Source organism: Propithecus coquereli, unplaced genomic scaffold, assembly GCF_000956105.1.
Source record: "Propithecus coquereli isolate 6110/MARCELLA unplaced genomic scaffold, Pcoq_1.0 Scaffold27, whole genome shotgun sequence".
Taxonomy (NCBI): Eukaryota; Metazoa; Chordata; class Mammalia; order Primates; family Indriidae; genus Propithecus; species Propithecus coquereli.
The window spans coordinates 4,386,153-4,402,278 of NW_012148285.1; the positions used below are offsets into that span (position 1 = coordinate 4,386,153).

Here is a 16,126-nt window from a genome sequence, read left to right on the forward strand (position 1 = left end):
TGCCTCATCTCAGTTGCCAGTATATTCTTCACCACCACCCAAGTCAGAACGAAGCACTCCTCAATTTCTCTGCTGGGAACCTTGTTTTACTGTGTCTTCTATTAGCCATTATTAATGTGAGCTTGTTTAGAAAATGGAGTGCCCCATTCATCTCTGAATCCCTAACTGTACCTGGCATCATGCTTTGATGGTTTTCACAAAGTGGGAGCTCAAAAAATGCCAAATGGATTAATGAGTGAATGTATACGTTAAAATGAACAAAAGTAACTTACATTATGTTCCTTTTAAAAACATTGCCTTCCTCTGAATTGTCACTGAAAAAAAAAAAAATCCTTGGGGATTCGAAACAGAACCTGGAAACTTTGGAATGTAGATTTTTTTCCCTTCTTTAATTTAAGTTGTAGAATGAAGATCTCTACATATTTCAAATCTGAAAGACATTATGCACACCCAGACTCTAAATCCACGTGGATTAATTCAGTGTTTCATGTGCACGAATTCTGTATTTTTGATGGTGTCACAGGACCTTGAAGGATGTGGGCTATGAGGAGAAATTAAGTGAGGTTTTTTTTTAATTGCCTTGCTAGGGTTTTGCATTAATAGGATTAAGGACTGTTTTCTTATTAAATGATGCGGATCATATTACCATAAATACCTTTATGACGATGATACTTTTCTGAATTTTTGTGAAAGATTGAAGCGTTTTTAGGGTAACCTGGAACATTATGAGATCCAGTTTTCTGAGATGTGAGTAAAATTAACTCAGTGTTATTGTGTGAAGATTTTTGAATGAAAAAACATTACAGAAAAAGGTTTAGGGGAGGCCGTGCGTGTGTGGGGCAGGAGGTATGTGGGAAATCTCTCTACCTTCCTCTTCATTTTGCTCGAACCTCTTTTTCCTCTTTAACATGTTATAAATAGCACCCATACCCTGCAAAAGGAGTTTTAAATTATAAGCAGAAGAAAAACTGGAAACTTGCTAATCAATGAATTATGGTGCATCTATACTATGGAATACCATAGTTGTATGATGGAGCTATATGCACAGGCATGGAAAGATGTCTTTGATGTTAAAATGCATATTCATGCATATGTACATATACATGTATATTAAATGATCCATTTTGTTCTTAAAAACATCTTTAAAAAACAGTTTAAAAGAGTGCCTGGAACTTAGTGAAAGCTCTGTAACTCAGTAAATGCACTACAAATGCTGGTATCTGCATCTACTCCATCTGGGCCCAAAACATGACGCTTTACCTAATGAAGGTGCTAAGGTGTCAGAATCATATACGAGCATTTTGTGAAGCATTGCACATGTGCCGTTTCCTTTAATCCTTGGAACAATCCAGTGGCATAGGCACTAGCAGCCAGAAGAAGATGCTGAGGTTCAGAGGGGACCATAAATGCACCAGTGTCAACTGCAGAGACAAATCAGAAGCCAAGTTTGCTTGCTGTAGATCTGGAGTTCTTACTGTTGTATATTACAGTCTTTCATGACAAATTGGAGATGCAAATCTTTTTATTGTGAAACTTACTACATTTCCTGTGGCTTCATCCACAATATTTATATTTTAGTTGAAATCATGCCATAAAGAAGATATCACTCAAAACAAATTTGGATGAGGTGCCACATTGAATGCATAACTTCTGATGGTGACCTGAGGTGGCCCTCTGAGCATTTAGCAAACTTTTCATGACCTCAGTGTAGTTTTATGACTTTCTTTTCTCCCACACAGGGACGTAGAGTGCTATATTGATCTCCTTTCTGCCTCACTATTTTCCCCTCATTTCATTGTCTGTTTTTCTGGAACATTGTACCAAATGGCTTAGTTGCTCTTTGTTGGACATGAAGGATTGGCTATCAAGATTTTTTTTTTTATCTTCTGAAATGCACTGCAATTTTTTAAAAAACTTAGATATCCCCTTCTGACTAGATGGATTTTCTGTTTTGTTTATTTTTTTTTTTCCTTTTTTAGGGGTGGGAATGTTTCATACTGATAGGCACACGGGATGTTCTAGCTCGGTGTTGACACTTACATACACTTTCAAGTATCTTTGCTTTTTTTTTGTTGATTTTCCCTCTTATGAGGATGTACAGGAACCAGGTTATCTGTAGCAATTAAAAGAAAAGAGCATTTTTTAAAACAAGAGTCCAACCTCTTTCTTGTGCAAATAGGAGACCCCAAGGCCCAGAGGGAGTTAATAACCTAATCAAGGACAAACAGCTAGTTATTAGCAGAAATGGGGCAAAAACCCATGCCCTTTCTAGAGACTAATTTAGGAAAATGTGTTTTTTAAGCCTTATATTTTTCAGAATGCCAAACTTAGTGGGTTTTATATGTGAAGAATGTAGCAATGTATCTTTGAAAAGTATCCTCAGCAACTTGAAAAAAAAAATTAAAAAACATGGTATTGTCCGCGAAGGCACCTCACATATTTTATGTAGGGGTGTCACTCGTGCTTGGGAGCAGACTCTGCCACAGCGATTCTGTTCCAATCTGATGCTTGCGGTTCTTATACATAAAGATAACTGCACCAAGCTTGCCTTGATAGTTTTACTATTTCCCTGAGATTACATTCTTGAGATGATGCAACCAGCTCGAATTTTTGGTGTATTTGTGAGACCTTTCTTAGGTTGAAATGAATTCTGATGAGCTGATTATCTCTCTGAAGAAAGTATGATGTCCACATTTCATCGCTTAGTTCCTGTCACTTCAGTGCCATTTTTATTCTGAGACATCTTTCCGGGTCTGAATTAAATAAGGTAATAAGGGACTATGGAGTCCAATACATATTAAATAGACTTTTTTAATAAGACCTACTGGGTGGAGGATGTGTTTTCCTTAAGGCACATTTTCTTTCTCCATGTCGAGGTAGGTGGCTGCTAGCTAGTTTCTTTTTCTTTATAGAGCAATGAGTTATGAAGCTCAAAAATAAAGTGTTCTCAGTGGTGTAAATAAAGTGGTAATCTGGGCAAATACATCACACTGTGTACTGAAGGTTTTCTTTTTGCCTTTTTTTTTTTTTTGGTCTCTTTCGTTCCCTTCTCCACTTTGGTCCAGTTTATGCCATTGTGCGTTGTTGACACATAAATCTTGGTAATAGAAATGGAAAGCTACTTTTCATTGAGAAATAGATTCAAAGTAAAAGATGATTAATGAACAAAAGTGCCATGCATTCCCAATGATGTGCTTTGCATCCAAGCTCTACAAATCTGCCGGCATCTCCACCTCTTGTGAGCTTCCTGCCTACTATATCCACTCCCCATCACGCCTCAATGGAGCTGGTGGGTTTAGCCCCCAACCTACCTGGTGTCCTAACAGAGGTGGTGGAGGGCAATTAGAATCTCAGGGAGACCCTTCCCCACGGAGCCATATGCCTGCTGAGGGGAGCCCCAAATCTAGGAAGGATGCTTGCTGTTCGGAGGAGAGATTGTTACTCAGAATTACTACGTATGAGAGGACTCCCTTTTAAACCTGTTGCTGTACCTGCATGATTTCTCCCTCCAATGACAATGACTGGCAGAACTAGTGAGATGGTGGATCACAACCGAAGTGAATTGGTTGGGAAGGGCTGATCCAAGGTGCAGTAGCTTCCTGTGTGTGTGAGGGCCGATCATGGCCTCACGGCACAGCTATGCTTGCCTCTTGTAAGAGCACATCCGTGTCTCTCTTAGCTTATCCCAGGCCCTTCCTTGGGTGGTCACAGGTGCGTGACATCTATTTGGAATGGAAACGTTCTCTTTGAGAACAAATATAACACGATCACCATTCAGATCAGGGTTCAAGGTCTGGCTTCTCAGTGGGGACCTGCACCAATACCTAACCTCTTTGAGTGTCATCCTCCATCTGAGAATTGGGGATGTCGATGCCCACAGCACAGGGATGCAGGAAGATTCAGTGGATGCTGCATGCAAGCTGTGCACCGTAGCACATGACACAGAGTAAACATTGCATACGCCTCTTTTTTCTTCTTCCTGTTATTATTATTCTCTTGTTATTGGCATTGTTATTTTTTATATACTCTCACATACTTATGTCCCCATTGGTCCCAGATAGATATTTACTGAATTCCCTTAAGTCACAATAATTTCTATCACTTTTACTTCTTTCTTAAGGCCCTATCCAGCTTGGGAGTACTTAAATATGACTGAATAGGTACAGCTTTTCCAACACTCACCGTAGCCATCCTCTAAGACTTTTTCCTATATTATGTCATTTAATCATTGTAAGAATTCTGTAAATAGTACTTTTTATTTCTACATTATGCATGAGATAATTGAAGCCCAGAGATGGAAGGCAACTTACCCAAGGTCACACAGCTAGCAAGTGCTGGAGCCAGGATTTGCCCCCCCTTGGCATGACTCCCAAGGTCAAAGGTCTTTCAAAGGTCCAAGATCAAAGCTCTTTGTTCGTGCGTGCGCTCGTCTCTTTGAATGTCATGGTCTCTCCTCTAACTGACACCTAAGAAGTTGAATGTGGGGTCGGTAGGGAAGTTGGTATTAAAGAAAGAGCTGTCAGTACAGAGCGGTCAGTGAAGAGTCACTGGGTCTCAGATGGAGACCATTTTTCTAGAATTATTCATTCACTTACTGAGCCAATCTTTAACGAGCATCGGTTTTGTTCCAGGTACTGTGTTGTGTGCAGAGCATTCAGTGGGGAAGAAACCCTCCATGTCTGAGTCCTCGGGGAGCTTTCCGCCTGGTGGGAGAGACAGATACTAATCAAATGCTTATGTTTTGCTATATAGTTATAACTGAGATAAATGCAACGACAAGGGAGCCTGTCCTAGATTTGTTGCAGAAACGGGTCAGGCAAGGCTTTGCTAAGCAAACAATATTTGAGTCGAGCATTGAATAATGGGGAGAAACCAGACAGGGTGTCTACTTTCTCTTCAAGCCCTGCTCCTGGAGCCTGGTGCGTTGTAGGTGACACTGAGCCCTCTCAGGTGTCACTTGCGCACCGGAAGGAGTGGAACTTTCTGCATTAAATTTCTCCAGAGGTTGGACCTCCTTTTATGTGCATGTTTTTTATGTGAGAAGTTTGGTGGTTTCTACATGGACAAGATCCTTTGGTCTTCTTAATAGCGAGGGTGTGCCAGGCCAGCTTCGGACACTGATGGATTTGGGTAAACTCGGTTCATGTGAACTCAGGAGCATTTGCTGAGCAGCCTCATGCCTCTCGGTCAAAAGAACTCACTGGCCATTTCCTCTGCGATGGGAAGGAGCATTTTCATCTCCCAAACAATTTTGTGCGATGCCCATAATCATCCGACAGTGGCCATCCATTTCTGCCGTTCTGTTATCACTGAGCCGGACAGAATCTGCAGGAATTAAAAATCCTCCTTTCCTCTGATTTCCTTTGCCCTGTGTGGTGCCTCTAAGGAAATGTCACAGACCACTGGAAATCCCCCCTTTAAGTGGTGGAAATGGGGAATTCTCTCGGTTTGTGGTGGGGCAGGAAAAGGAAACTATTTCAGACAAGCTGCTTGGCTGAGTTGGTGCTGACACTTCTCTCTTTTTGCTTGAAATGAGCCCTGGGGCCCCACCCAAAAAGCCAAAGTAGACAAACATCTCTATTTTTTAAAACTAAGGGGCAGGCTAAATATCGGTTCAATGTAGGGACTTTAGAGTCACACAGAACTGGATTTGGATCCCGGCTTTGCTGTTGACTAGCGGTAAGACCTACAGTAAGTTCTTCCAGATTCTTCAATGCCTACCTAGTTCATCCTCTTCAAAAGGCAAATAATGGTTGTTTTGCTTAGAGGGGCTTTTGCAAGTAAAGTGCCTGGTACATGGTATATGCTTAATAATAATAATAGTTATTAATATCCAATATTAATTGGATAAGAAATGAATTATTTATCATTCTAATTGATCTAAATAAATATATAAATGTGGTAATCATTATACAATATTATTATGTTAAAATGTTAATGATAAGATTATTATATAAGTATAAAATAATATAACAATCTAAATAAATAAATATATAAGAAATTACTGTTATTATTATATACATATTTATTTAGGTTGTCATTGTTATTATTTGCATATTTATTTATGTAGAGCTTTGTGACACTGTGTGCGAATCTATGTGGTTGAGTTTGTGTGCGTTAGTGTCTATCAGCTACTCAACTCTGCTGTGGTGGCATGAGCACGACTGTAGATAAGACCTATGTAAATGAATGCACGTGGCTGAGCGTGGCTGCATCTCAGTAAAACCTCATTTACAGTGAAACCGGCTGTGCTGGACTTGACCTTGGGCCCCAGTGTACTGGCCTCTGATGTAAATTGCAAGCTCCTCCGCTGGCACAGTTGCCTGGGCACGAGCAAACTGCTCCCGTGGGCCTGAATGGGCCTTACCTGGTAACTTAGTTGCCAAAACATGTGTTGTAAATAACAGGAACCCACTGGGTCTAGGCTCGGCCAGAGCGGCGGGTTCTTGCCAAGGTGCATTGTTCTCTCCTGGTCAGCCTCAGAGCAGGATACTCCACCGGGCGTCAGGAGTGCTGGAACGGGAGACACAAAGGCTGTCTGCAACAGCAGGTGTCATTCTCAGAAAAGAAGACTCAGGGTGCAGAGGCACAACCAAAGTATCCGCCTCACTCCGAGAACAGAACTTTGCTCAGTAACTCTCTCCAAATGCCAATTTTTTTTTTTTTTTTGACTCAACAGCGCATTTCAAGTGCCTCATCGGAGCCAGCCAAAGGGACCTCTCCTCTCTGGTTATACCAGAGCACCTTGATGGCATTCCCCAGCTGAAAACACATACCTCTCTCCTCTCACCCGTCCCCAGAAAGTTCTAATTTGATGGAGATGGAAATAATCAGGTCTTAGGTGTATGTTTCCTTTCAAAGTGTTGCGATCACCTGCTTTGAATTCAACGTCCTGTTGTGTATACACGGTGGAAAAAAAAATAATATAAATACACCTTGCAATTTCCCTGGAGTTCGACTTCCCTTTTCATACTGGATCTCACTCAAGTTTGGAGCACACTAGAAAGAGCCTCGCTGCCTTGCACACCCCCTGCTATCTCCTGTGGGTTCAAATGTGGTTTCTCTGAGTAGGCTGTGGTACCTCCACGCTCCGTGGCCTTGAGTCTGAGAGTCTGAGGCTTTCTTTGGAGTGCACGCAGTCACATCCTTCTGACAGACAGTGCAAATTAAAAGATCCGGCGCGGCCCAGGAACTGGGGACCCAATCTTGCCCCTCGGGTTTTCATTTACAGTTAGGCGCTGCAGACACAATTATTGCTGACAGGGAAGCGGAGCTGGTGGCAGCGTGCGCGTGACAGGAGGCTCATGCCAACCCGTAATTGGGAGGATTATTTTTAATCAGAACATACCCTACAGCCCAAACATTAGAAATCTCCTGTAAGGCCAAGGCAGGAAATTAAACACACCAACAATAAAGCTCAAAGGGGGGTGGGTGGTGTGTGGGGTGTAATATCGTTAGCCTCTCGGAGGTCCCTGGAGCTTCGGGTAGAAGTTTGCTTCCCTAGAGAGGGAGGATGGGAGGAACCTTCCATGGAGCAGCCACAGCTACTGTACTTGAGCTCTTGTTGAATGGGCACGCACGGCCAAATCAAAAGCAGCAGACAGACTAATTGATGTTTATTGCATTTAAACAGTATCACAAGTCAAATAGAAGCCTTGGAGTAGCAGCTACAATTGTATTTCATCGGGAAGAGAAGAGCCCCGTTGGTTCCTTATTTTCAGCAATCTTTAATGAGCACTTACTACATGCCAGGTGCTGTGATGGCCTCTGACACAGGGCTTTGCTGAGAGCTATCTGGGTGATCTCAACATTTTGGCAAAATTTTGCAAAGCGTATTAGGACTTTGTGTATCGGAAGGACTGTTGTTGATCAAGTAGATGTAGCTCTTGGCCTTGGGCTGTTTGTCTTAATAAACATTTATTTAGTAGCAATGCCAGGTAATGAAATTGTGATATCTTCATATCAACTCTCCAAGGATGGCAATAGCATCCCCATTCTATAGACAAGAAAACTGAGGCTCTGAGAGGTCAAGGAGCTCGCTCAAAGCTAAATGAATAAGAGAACTGATTTTGAACCCAAGTCTGCGTCCAAAATCTGTAGGATGTCAAACTATGTGTCAGACTGTCCTGTCACTCATGAATACGACGGGCACAGCCTGGGGCTTTGAGGTCTGACATTGCAGTGGAGAAGACAGAGACAGGTGTCCACAAATGATGAGTCTTTAGCGATACTAACTGGATTCTGAGAGAGGGGCGCGGGAGCTCGTCGCTGAGCTTGGGGAGTCGGTGCGGGCTTCCCGAGCACATGAAGAATAGGCACATGCATACCAGGCAGAAAGGGAAGGAACAGGGTCCCAAGCAGAGGAAGCCACCGGCGCAGAGGCACAGTGACAGCAGAGACGTGAGGGCATTCGGTTTCCATTTAGAACTGTGGGGCTTTGGGTTTTGTTCTTGTTCGGCTCAGTCACTTATATTCAACACATCTAAGGGGAGAAAAAGAATACCTCTTTGGGGAACACTCAACACAGAGACCAGGCATGTGGCGCAGGGATGGGCTGGGGAGCAAAGGGAGACGATGTGGGGGGGTCACTCCCGGAGTCAAAGGACGCCCCACGCTATCCTTGCTGTGTGGAATGCTTGCCCGCGATTGCAGGGGGAGGCGCCACTTTCATCCTTGGCTCTTTTGAGAACATAATCCACGGATTTATGGTAGAATCACACATGGGTTCCGAGTCTGGAGCTCGGGGTGCTGTGATCCCGCAGGGAACCCAGGGATGCACAGAGTCTTGTGCGGGGCCGACTGAGGCTGATCGGATAATGTGACTGCAGCAGTGGTCGCTGGTCAGCAGCCTCGCGGCATGTGGCTGGGGGTCACTGGATTTCTTTGGGGAGGGTCTCTGTCTCCAACCTAAGGAGGCATCCGTGCACTTCCAGCCTGCTTCACTACTCTCATCACAGGTGTGACTGGCACTAACCTCTCCGCCGTCACCAAATCGCACGTCATAATCCCCGAGTGGTACTGGCTGCATGGCCCTGTGCAGTCCACTGATGTGGCTTCAGGGCCCTTTCAAGGACAAACTCCAGACACCGGGATGAGGTCAGGGCTGCTGTGAAGCTTGGAGAGATGCACCCAGGCACAGTCCCTGGCGTGGTCAAGATGGAGTTAGCTCACCTGACTGCAGGGCGGGTGGAGAATCCCCCGGCTAGGCGAGACGCCACCCTCTGGGATCCTGTCTTAGACATGACTCCTTTGCTTGCAGCAGAAACCCACTCAAACCGGCTCAAGACGTGGGGATATTTCTCATACAGCACAGGAGCCCAGGAGTGAGTTTCAGCACTAAACGTCTGGAGGTTTAGTGCGCGGTCCTGTGAGCCACCTGCATCTTGAACCGCTATGTTACCAGGCAACAAGGCAGCCCCTTACCCCACCCCAAAACCCTCCCCCACGGCCCCTCCACTGTCCTAGTCTCCCCTCTGCTTGTTGCTTCTTCTGCTGTTTTCTGCACATGTGGCAGAGAACAGTGACCCCACAATTACTGAGTTCGCAGTTCTAGAAACTGAAGAAACTTGAGTGCCTTCTACGTTCCTACGAGAAAATTGAACCTAGATAGGGTGAGGGTTCGTCCCTGCTCAACACAGCCCTTACTAATGGAGCCAGGATCCTGCACTTCAGACCTAATTTCTGGGACTAAACTAGACAGAGATGGGTTTGGAGGAGGGAAATGACTCTTAGAGAAGCTGAGTAGTCACCCGGAGTGTGTCTAAAATTAGAAATAGAGGGACTAAACTTGTCTTTCATTCCTTCCTCCCTCTCTCCCTACTTTCCATCTTTCCTCCGTGGGTAAATACTTACTGAATGCCTTCCCTATCCAGGGCACTGTGGTCGGGGCTAGAATTAAAATGGTGATCAAAACCACACCACCCCTGCCCTCATGGAGCTATCACTGGTGAGACAGGCAAACTGTAAGCAAATAATTTTTAACTGCATGCAAAACGATAGCTGGGACAGGGGCTTTGAAGGGAAGACAGTCTCAAGACACCTCTTGAGACCAGGTGGTAGGGGGATCCCTTAGGGGAGTGACAGTGTGTGGGAATTAATTAGGTGCTGAGAGCAGCGTCTGAGTCAGAGGCAGCAGGAGCAGCAGCCCCGAGGCAGGTGGAGGGCAGAGTGTTGTCCAGAACTGGAAGGTCCTTGGGGTTGGTGCACAGGCGTCGGGGAGGTATGACCGCCTCAATTATAAATGAATAAGGCTGGCGCTGCAGCCGGAAGCATGAGCAGGACGTCATACTGTGTCACGGGGTAAGGCCTGAGTGCAATGGAAGCCAATAATAGAGGGTTTAAACAATCCGGTAGCACGGTCGCATTCATGTTTTGTAGAGATTGCTCTGCCTGCCCTGTGGGGGGTCGCGGGGTGTAAATCTGGTGACAGAAGAGATCACACTGCAGTCACCTGCCTGGGAAAAGCCATGAAGCAGTGGACAGCAGAGTCCATGGAAGCAGAAGCCGTGCAGTAGCCAGCCCTGTTTCGAGTCAGAGTTAGGAAGCTAAACCACATGCTGGCTTGTCCAGAGGTCGTCAACATCGGTGCTTTGGGAGGGATTTGTTTGCTGTTTTGTGCATCCAGGTGGGCTGAGCGCTAAGGTGAAGGTAACTGATGCATGAAGCCAGCATTCACCTGCGTCTGCCCAACTTTGTTCCCACGTCCTCTGACTCTCCTTCACCTGCAGCTCTCCAGCTCCTGTGCAGTCTCAGTACGTTGGAAATTCTCCCCAATTCCACTGGGGCCCATGATTCTCCCTGGTCGAAAATTGCTCTTTAAGTGGTTTGCTAGAGTAATTGCTAACTCAGGACAATCTTAGTTAAAAAAAAAAAAACGACAACAACCAAACGAACGAAAAGCACTACATCACTCCTCCGGAAGTCCAGAGAGCATCTTAGGATCTTGTTGCTGTCTGGTGCTGTTGCTAATTAGTGACCATTTTCATTCTCACCGTGTAACGGTGATTCTCAGCCTTGATTTGTTTCTGTAAAATAATCCACCTAAAGGATTTGACAGATTCTTGTTAGTAGAAAGGAGAGGGCTATATAATGCTTTTCCTCTGTACGTTGGATTAGGAACATGTAAAGGTGTGGGCATAGCACTGACATGGATGTGAAATTAAATGTTATTACCTGGGCACCCAGTGCAGGAGCACCAGAGAGACCCTGCTGCTCAGGGAAAACCTCTTTCTGGAATGACGGTCAATGTCCTTCCTTGGTGCTGCGAGAATGTGAGTCAATGAGGAATCACTTCTTAGGCTTGCCAGTGTAGTGTGCACCCAAGTGCCAGATGCTAAGGCTACAGAGTTGAATTAGACGTTGCCCTTGCCCTCCAGGAGTGCCCAGCCTGGGCAGGTCCAGTCCAGAAGGGGTTAGAGAAGATGTATGATTCGGCTTCTGATGGAAGAATGTATGAAGGGCCATGGGACCTCCTTCAAAATTCAGTCTGGGCCGGGCGTGGTGGCTAACGCCTGTAATCCTAGCACTCTGGGAGGCTGAGGCGGGCGGATCATTTGATCTCAGGAGTTCGAGACCAGCCTGAGCAAGAGCGAGACCCCATCTCTACTAAAAATAGAAAGAAATTATCTGGACAACTAAAAATATATAGAAAAAATTATCCAGGTGTGGTGGCACATGCCTGTAGTCCCAGCTACTTGGGAGGCTGAGACAGAAGGATCACTTGAGCCCAGGAGTGTGAGGTTGCTGTGAGCTAGGCTGACTCCATGGCACTCACTGTAGCCAGGGCAACAGAATGAGACTCTGTCTCAAAAAAAAAAATTCAGTCCGGCTGGAAGGATCAATGAAAGCTCCAGAGAGCAAGCTTGGGTGGACCTGCAGGAATGAGTTCAGAGTGGACCAGCTGAAGGGTGGTTCAGGAAGAGAGGGTGTGATCAGAGGACTCAAGGAGTTCCAGTGCCTTCTGTCTTTTAAGTGGTTCAGTTTGCCAGATCTTGGAGTGTCCGAGTGTGGCAGGGGGCAGAGGAAGTGACGGGAGTGGAGGGGCAGGGCTTTAGAAGGTTCAATTTGAACATCGTCGCTATCATTATATTAAATAAATAAGAGGACGCATGCAAGTTTTGGTACTGAGCCTGGGTTGTACTAAGGGTTCAATGAAACTACCACTACTATTACTATTATTATTAGGACTCACATAATCCTCCAACTGAGGTGTACTATGAATTTATAGAAGAGAACCATGTGCTTTGACTATTCATTTACTAACTGTCCTAATGCTTCTTCCCAAATCATGTTGTTCCCCTTCGTCTGGTTGCATTCTTCTCATCTTTAGGATCTCAGCTCCACTGCTACTTCCTTGACGGATCCTTCCCCAATATCCCTCAACAAGATCTGTTTTCCCCACTGGAGGCACCAAGAAGATGGTGCCTCACATAAAAAAAGGCTTGATCAATAAAGAATAAAATGTTAAACAACACCGACTTTGTGCCAGGCACAATGCTAAATGCTTTACAAATATTAACTTTTAACAATTCACCTCAATCTTTTGAGACAGCTACTATGTATATTTCCATTTTAAACTGAGAAAACTGAGACAAAGAAAAGTTAAGTGACTTGGCCATGGAACATAGTTAGATGATAGTAGAGCCAAAGATGATTGGAAAAATGGATGGGTGGATGGGTGGGTGCATGAGTGGATAGGTGGATGGATGGGTAGATGGGTGGGTGGATGGGTGGGTGGATGAGTGGATGGGTAGGTGGATGGATGGGTGGATGGGTATATGGGCGGATGGATGGGTGAATGGGTAGATAGGCAGATGGATGGGTGGGTGGGTGAATGGGTAGATAGATACGTAGATGAGTGGGTGGATAGGTGGACAGGTGGATGAGAAATGGATGCATCACTGGTCTTTGTTGACACTGGTTCATGAGATTGATAATTTTTATTAGTTAAAAGAAATTGAATACATTGAAATACAAAGCAAAAGGCTATTGAAGGGTGAACATTATCACCACCATCTCCACCACTTCATAGCTATGTATACTTGGGTCTCTCTCTCTATGGGTCTCCTTTCTTTTCAATATTTTAGAACTACGTGAAGGTCTCAGAAATTCTAATTTATCAACACCAGTGAACTGACCAAATATGAAGATGACACATTCACATATATACATACCATACTACATATAGTTCATATGTATGTAATCTTCATATATACGTGTATCTATATGTATCTACATCTATCACATTAAGAAACAATGCATATTTTCTAAACACACCTGCAAATGTGTTTAGAACTTAGCTCTGAAACTTGTGAATTGCATTAAGTCTGGGTGTAAATTATATCACTACTTTACAGAGTAATTCAGCGAGCCCCAGATCAGGATTGCAGAACCTGCAAACCAGTCCCATCTCTGCTATGTAACTTAAGTTTCTCCTCAGAGAGGAAGCAGCTCAGTGTCAACCCCCTTGGGGACAGGATACCTGAAAGTCTTTCATTCTATTAGGAAATCTTGATTTTTCTGGTTGGAGATGACCTTTCCCCCAGCTCACTGAATTATATGGGATTATAATGGCCATTTGCAGTTCTGGTGATGCTCGGTTTATTTAAATATTGATGAACGTGAATCTTGCTCCTTCTGATTGGGTGATGATAGCCATGTTTGTAAAATTTATTACTGGTGGGATACCTTCTATCACAATTCTATGCACTGTAAAATGAAGTCACTTCCATCTTTCCACGATAGTCACTTTATCACGTGAATGAGTGTTACGAATCCTGCAGTTTTAGAGTTGAAAGGAAATTTAGATTTTATTTCATCCAACCTAACTCCAAGGAGGTAAATCCGCAATAATATCTCTGAAATGCCAATCTCCAGGCTTCCTTCGAGCACATCCTGTGACAAAGAGCTCACTGTGTAAGAGAAGAGTAGAACAGAATGTTTCTAAACGTGGTGTCTAACTGCCCAAGTTCAAATCCAGCCTTCACTGTGTACATGCATGTTTTGTGTGAGTGCGTGAGCTCACTGGGCCTCAGTTTCCTCTTCTGAAATAGAGAAGGTGATAACCCCTTCATTATTGGGATGTGAAAGGATTTGGTGAACATGCATTGAAGGACTTAATCACTTTCATGATCATCATCACCATTATCGATGCTGTTAAATTCACAGCACAGTGGGAACCTATTTTACAGGTTAGCCAATGTTATTATGACAAAAAAGGTGCAGGCACAATTCAAGAATACATTCCTTGGTGCTAAAGCCTTCCGCTCCTTTCTTCCTTAGGAAACTGCTCAAAGAACTCATGCAAGTGGAACTTACAGCTTCCTTGATCGGACTCAGCATTCAGTAAGTGTGACCCGTTTTGAGCATTCATTACATAAATACATCCATTTCTTTGATCGTGTTCTCTGTGAAAAGCTCTTTTCTGCAAGCCTGAGGTTCCCATAAAAACTTTGCTGCCTGCCTTTGCTGCATCTGTCTCTTCTGCACCACTGCACTGGATTCAGAGGTAAGGAGAGGGCTTGCTAGGTAGGACCACCTTCCCCAACTAACTCCCCACCCCAAAAAAAGGGAAATGTGAGAGCTTATCAATGATTTAACCCCACCATTATCAGCTGAGGGTTAAAATAAAATGTGCTTTTGCTTTTCTTGTGTTCCCTAAGGGTTTCTCTTCAGGAGACATTCTGTTACCCTCACTTTTCCTAGTCGCATGATCCTGCAAAGTGGAAGGAAGCAACCAGCAAACACAGATCGGTTAGGGAGAGCACGTATTTCTTGAGGCATTTAACAACAATTCATTTTGCTCTTTTTGAGCCAGACTACGTGACTACTATATAAATATTACTTCCTAAAAGAAATTCTGTACGTTAAGATGCTGGAATACATTTTAGAAATTTCATTTGTTTTCAGCAAGTAAGCACTTTTCCAACCGTCTGCCTTTCTCGTTGCATGCAAAGACCTTATTTTTGGTGAAGCTAGCAGTATTTTGTCCAATTTTCCCAACTCTCTCTCTCTTTTCTTAATATATACACTTAGCATTTGGGGTAGCACCTCTATAAAGTCTCTGACATCAGCTCTTCTCTGAAATAGATCTATCAGTGAACAACGTGTTTCAGGAATACACATCTGTAATAATTTAACAACCAATATCAGAATTTTAAAAGGCTAACTTCAAGGAATGTTATTTATTTTTTCAAAATGTAGCTTTCTTCTTGGAATTCAGAATTACTTAGTGTGTTCTACTTCTGAGAGCGCTGGAGTATAATTTGGTACATCAAATATCAGCCCACGTTGTAAAAGAATAGGTAGAATTGGAGGCCATGGGACTCCAGGCCTGGAAGAGGCTGATCAAAGGGAATTCTTTTGCCCTCAGTGGGACTGCATGACACCCCTTATTGCGGTGGAATTTGCATATCTGAATGGAGAGAAGAAGGAGGCGGAGGCAGAAAGAACTAAAAAGATGGTGTATTTGCTGTCAGCTACATCAGAATGACTTCGTGTAACCCTGATCAGCGAACGCTTGTATCACACAGGAGATTAGACTCAGAGCTTTTGTTCCTAATAATAAAGGAAATTCCATCTCTAATTCCCTACATGCCCCATCTTCTCTTTTCATGCCTTTGAAGTTCAGGCTACAGCCTTTCCTGAAAACTGGGAGGTTTTGTTAACTGAAAAGGAGGGGGCTGTTTGGCGTGGAGTCTGTTCGAGTCTATTTGGGGTAAAGTTAAATATGCTTGTTAATTGATCTTTCTCTGTCTCGAGCTGCATCCTTCTCCTGGATGTCTTTGCAGTGCTGGGGCAGGCAGCGGAGGGGTAGAGGAAGGAGGGTTTCGAGGACGGGCTTTCAGATCATCTATGACCCTCCCACCCCTCTGCCTTCCGAACATGATACAAATTACTGCTTCTCAGGAAGAAATTCATGTTCCAACTCTGCATTGGGGCTGAAGCTTCTAACCTAGGGGAGGCTCTGGTCCCTGAGATAATTAGTACAGCGTTGCAAGGGAGCTCGTGTTAATTTGTATATGGATATGGTATTTCCGTATCTACAACTGCAGTCTAAAGAGAGAGAGAGGAAAAAAATATTAATTTGCTGCTCCAAACCGGCAAGCAGATATGATAATTTTTAAAA

The 16,126-nt window shown here is 44.0% G+C and overlaps 1 protein-coding gene across 3 annotated transcripts in view; it reads left to right on the forward strand.

Moving 5' to 3' along the window:
• RBFOX1 (RNA binding protein, fox-1 homolog (C. elegans) 1) overlaps positions 1-16,126 on the forward strand; it is a 1,551,452-nt gene that overhangs the window by 276,355 nt on the left and 1,258,971 nt on the right. For all 3 annotated transcript variants that reach the window (XM_012647564.1, XM_012647568.1, XM_012647562.1), the window contains exon 2: positions 14,281-14,343. Coding sequence is in view for 1 of the 3 variants with exons in the window: in XM_012647562.1 (XP_012503016.1) it covers positions 14,281-14,343 (63 nt within the window). In the remaining 2 variants the exon portion in view is untranslated. The remainder of the gene's footprint in view (positions 1-14,280; positions 14,344-16,126) is intronic.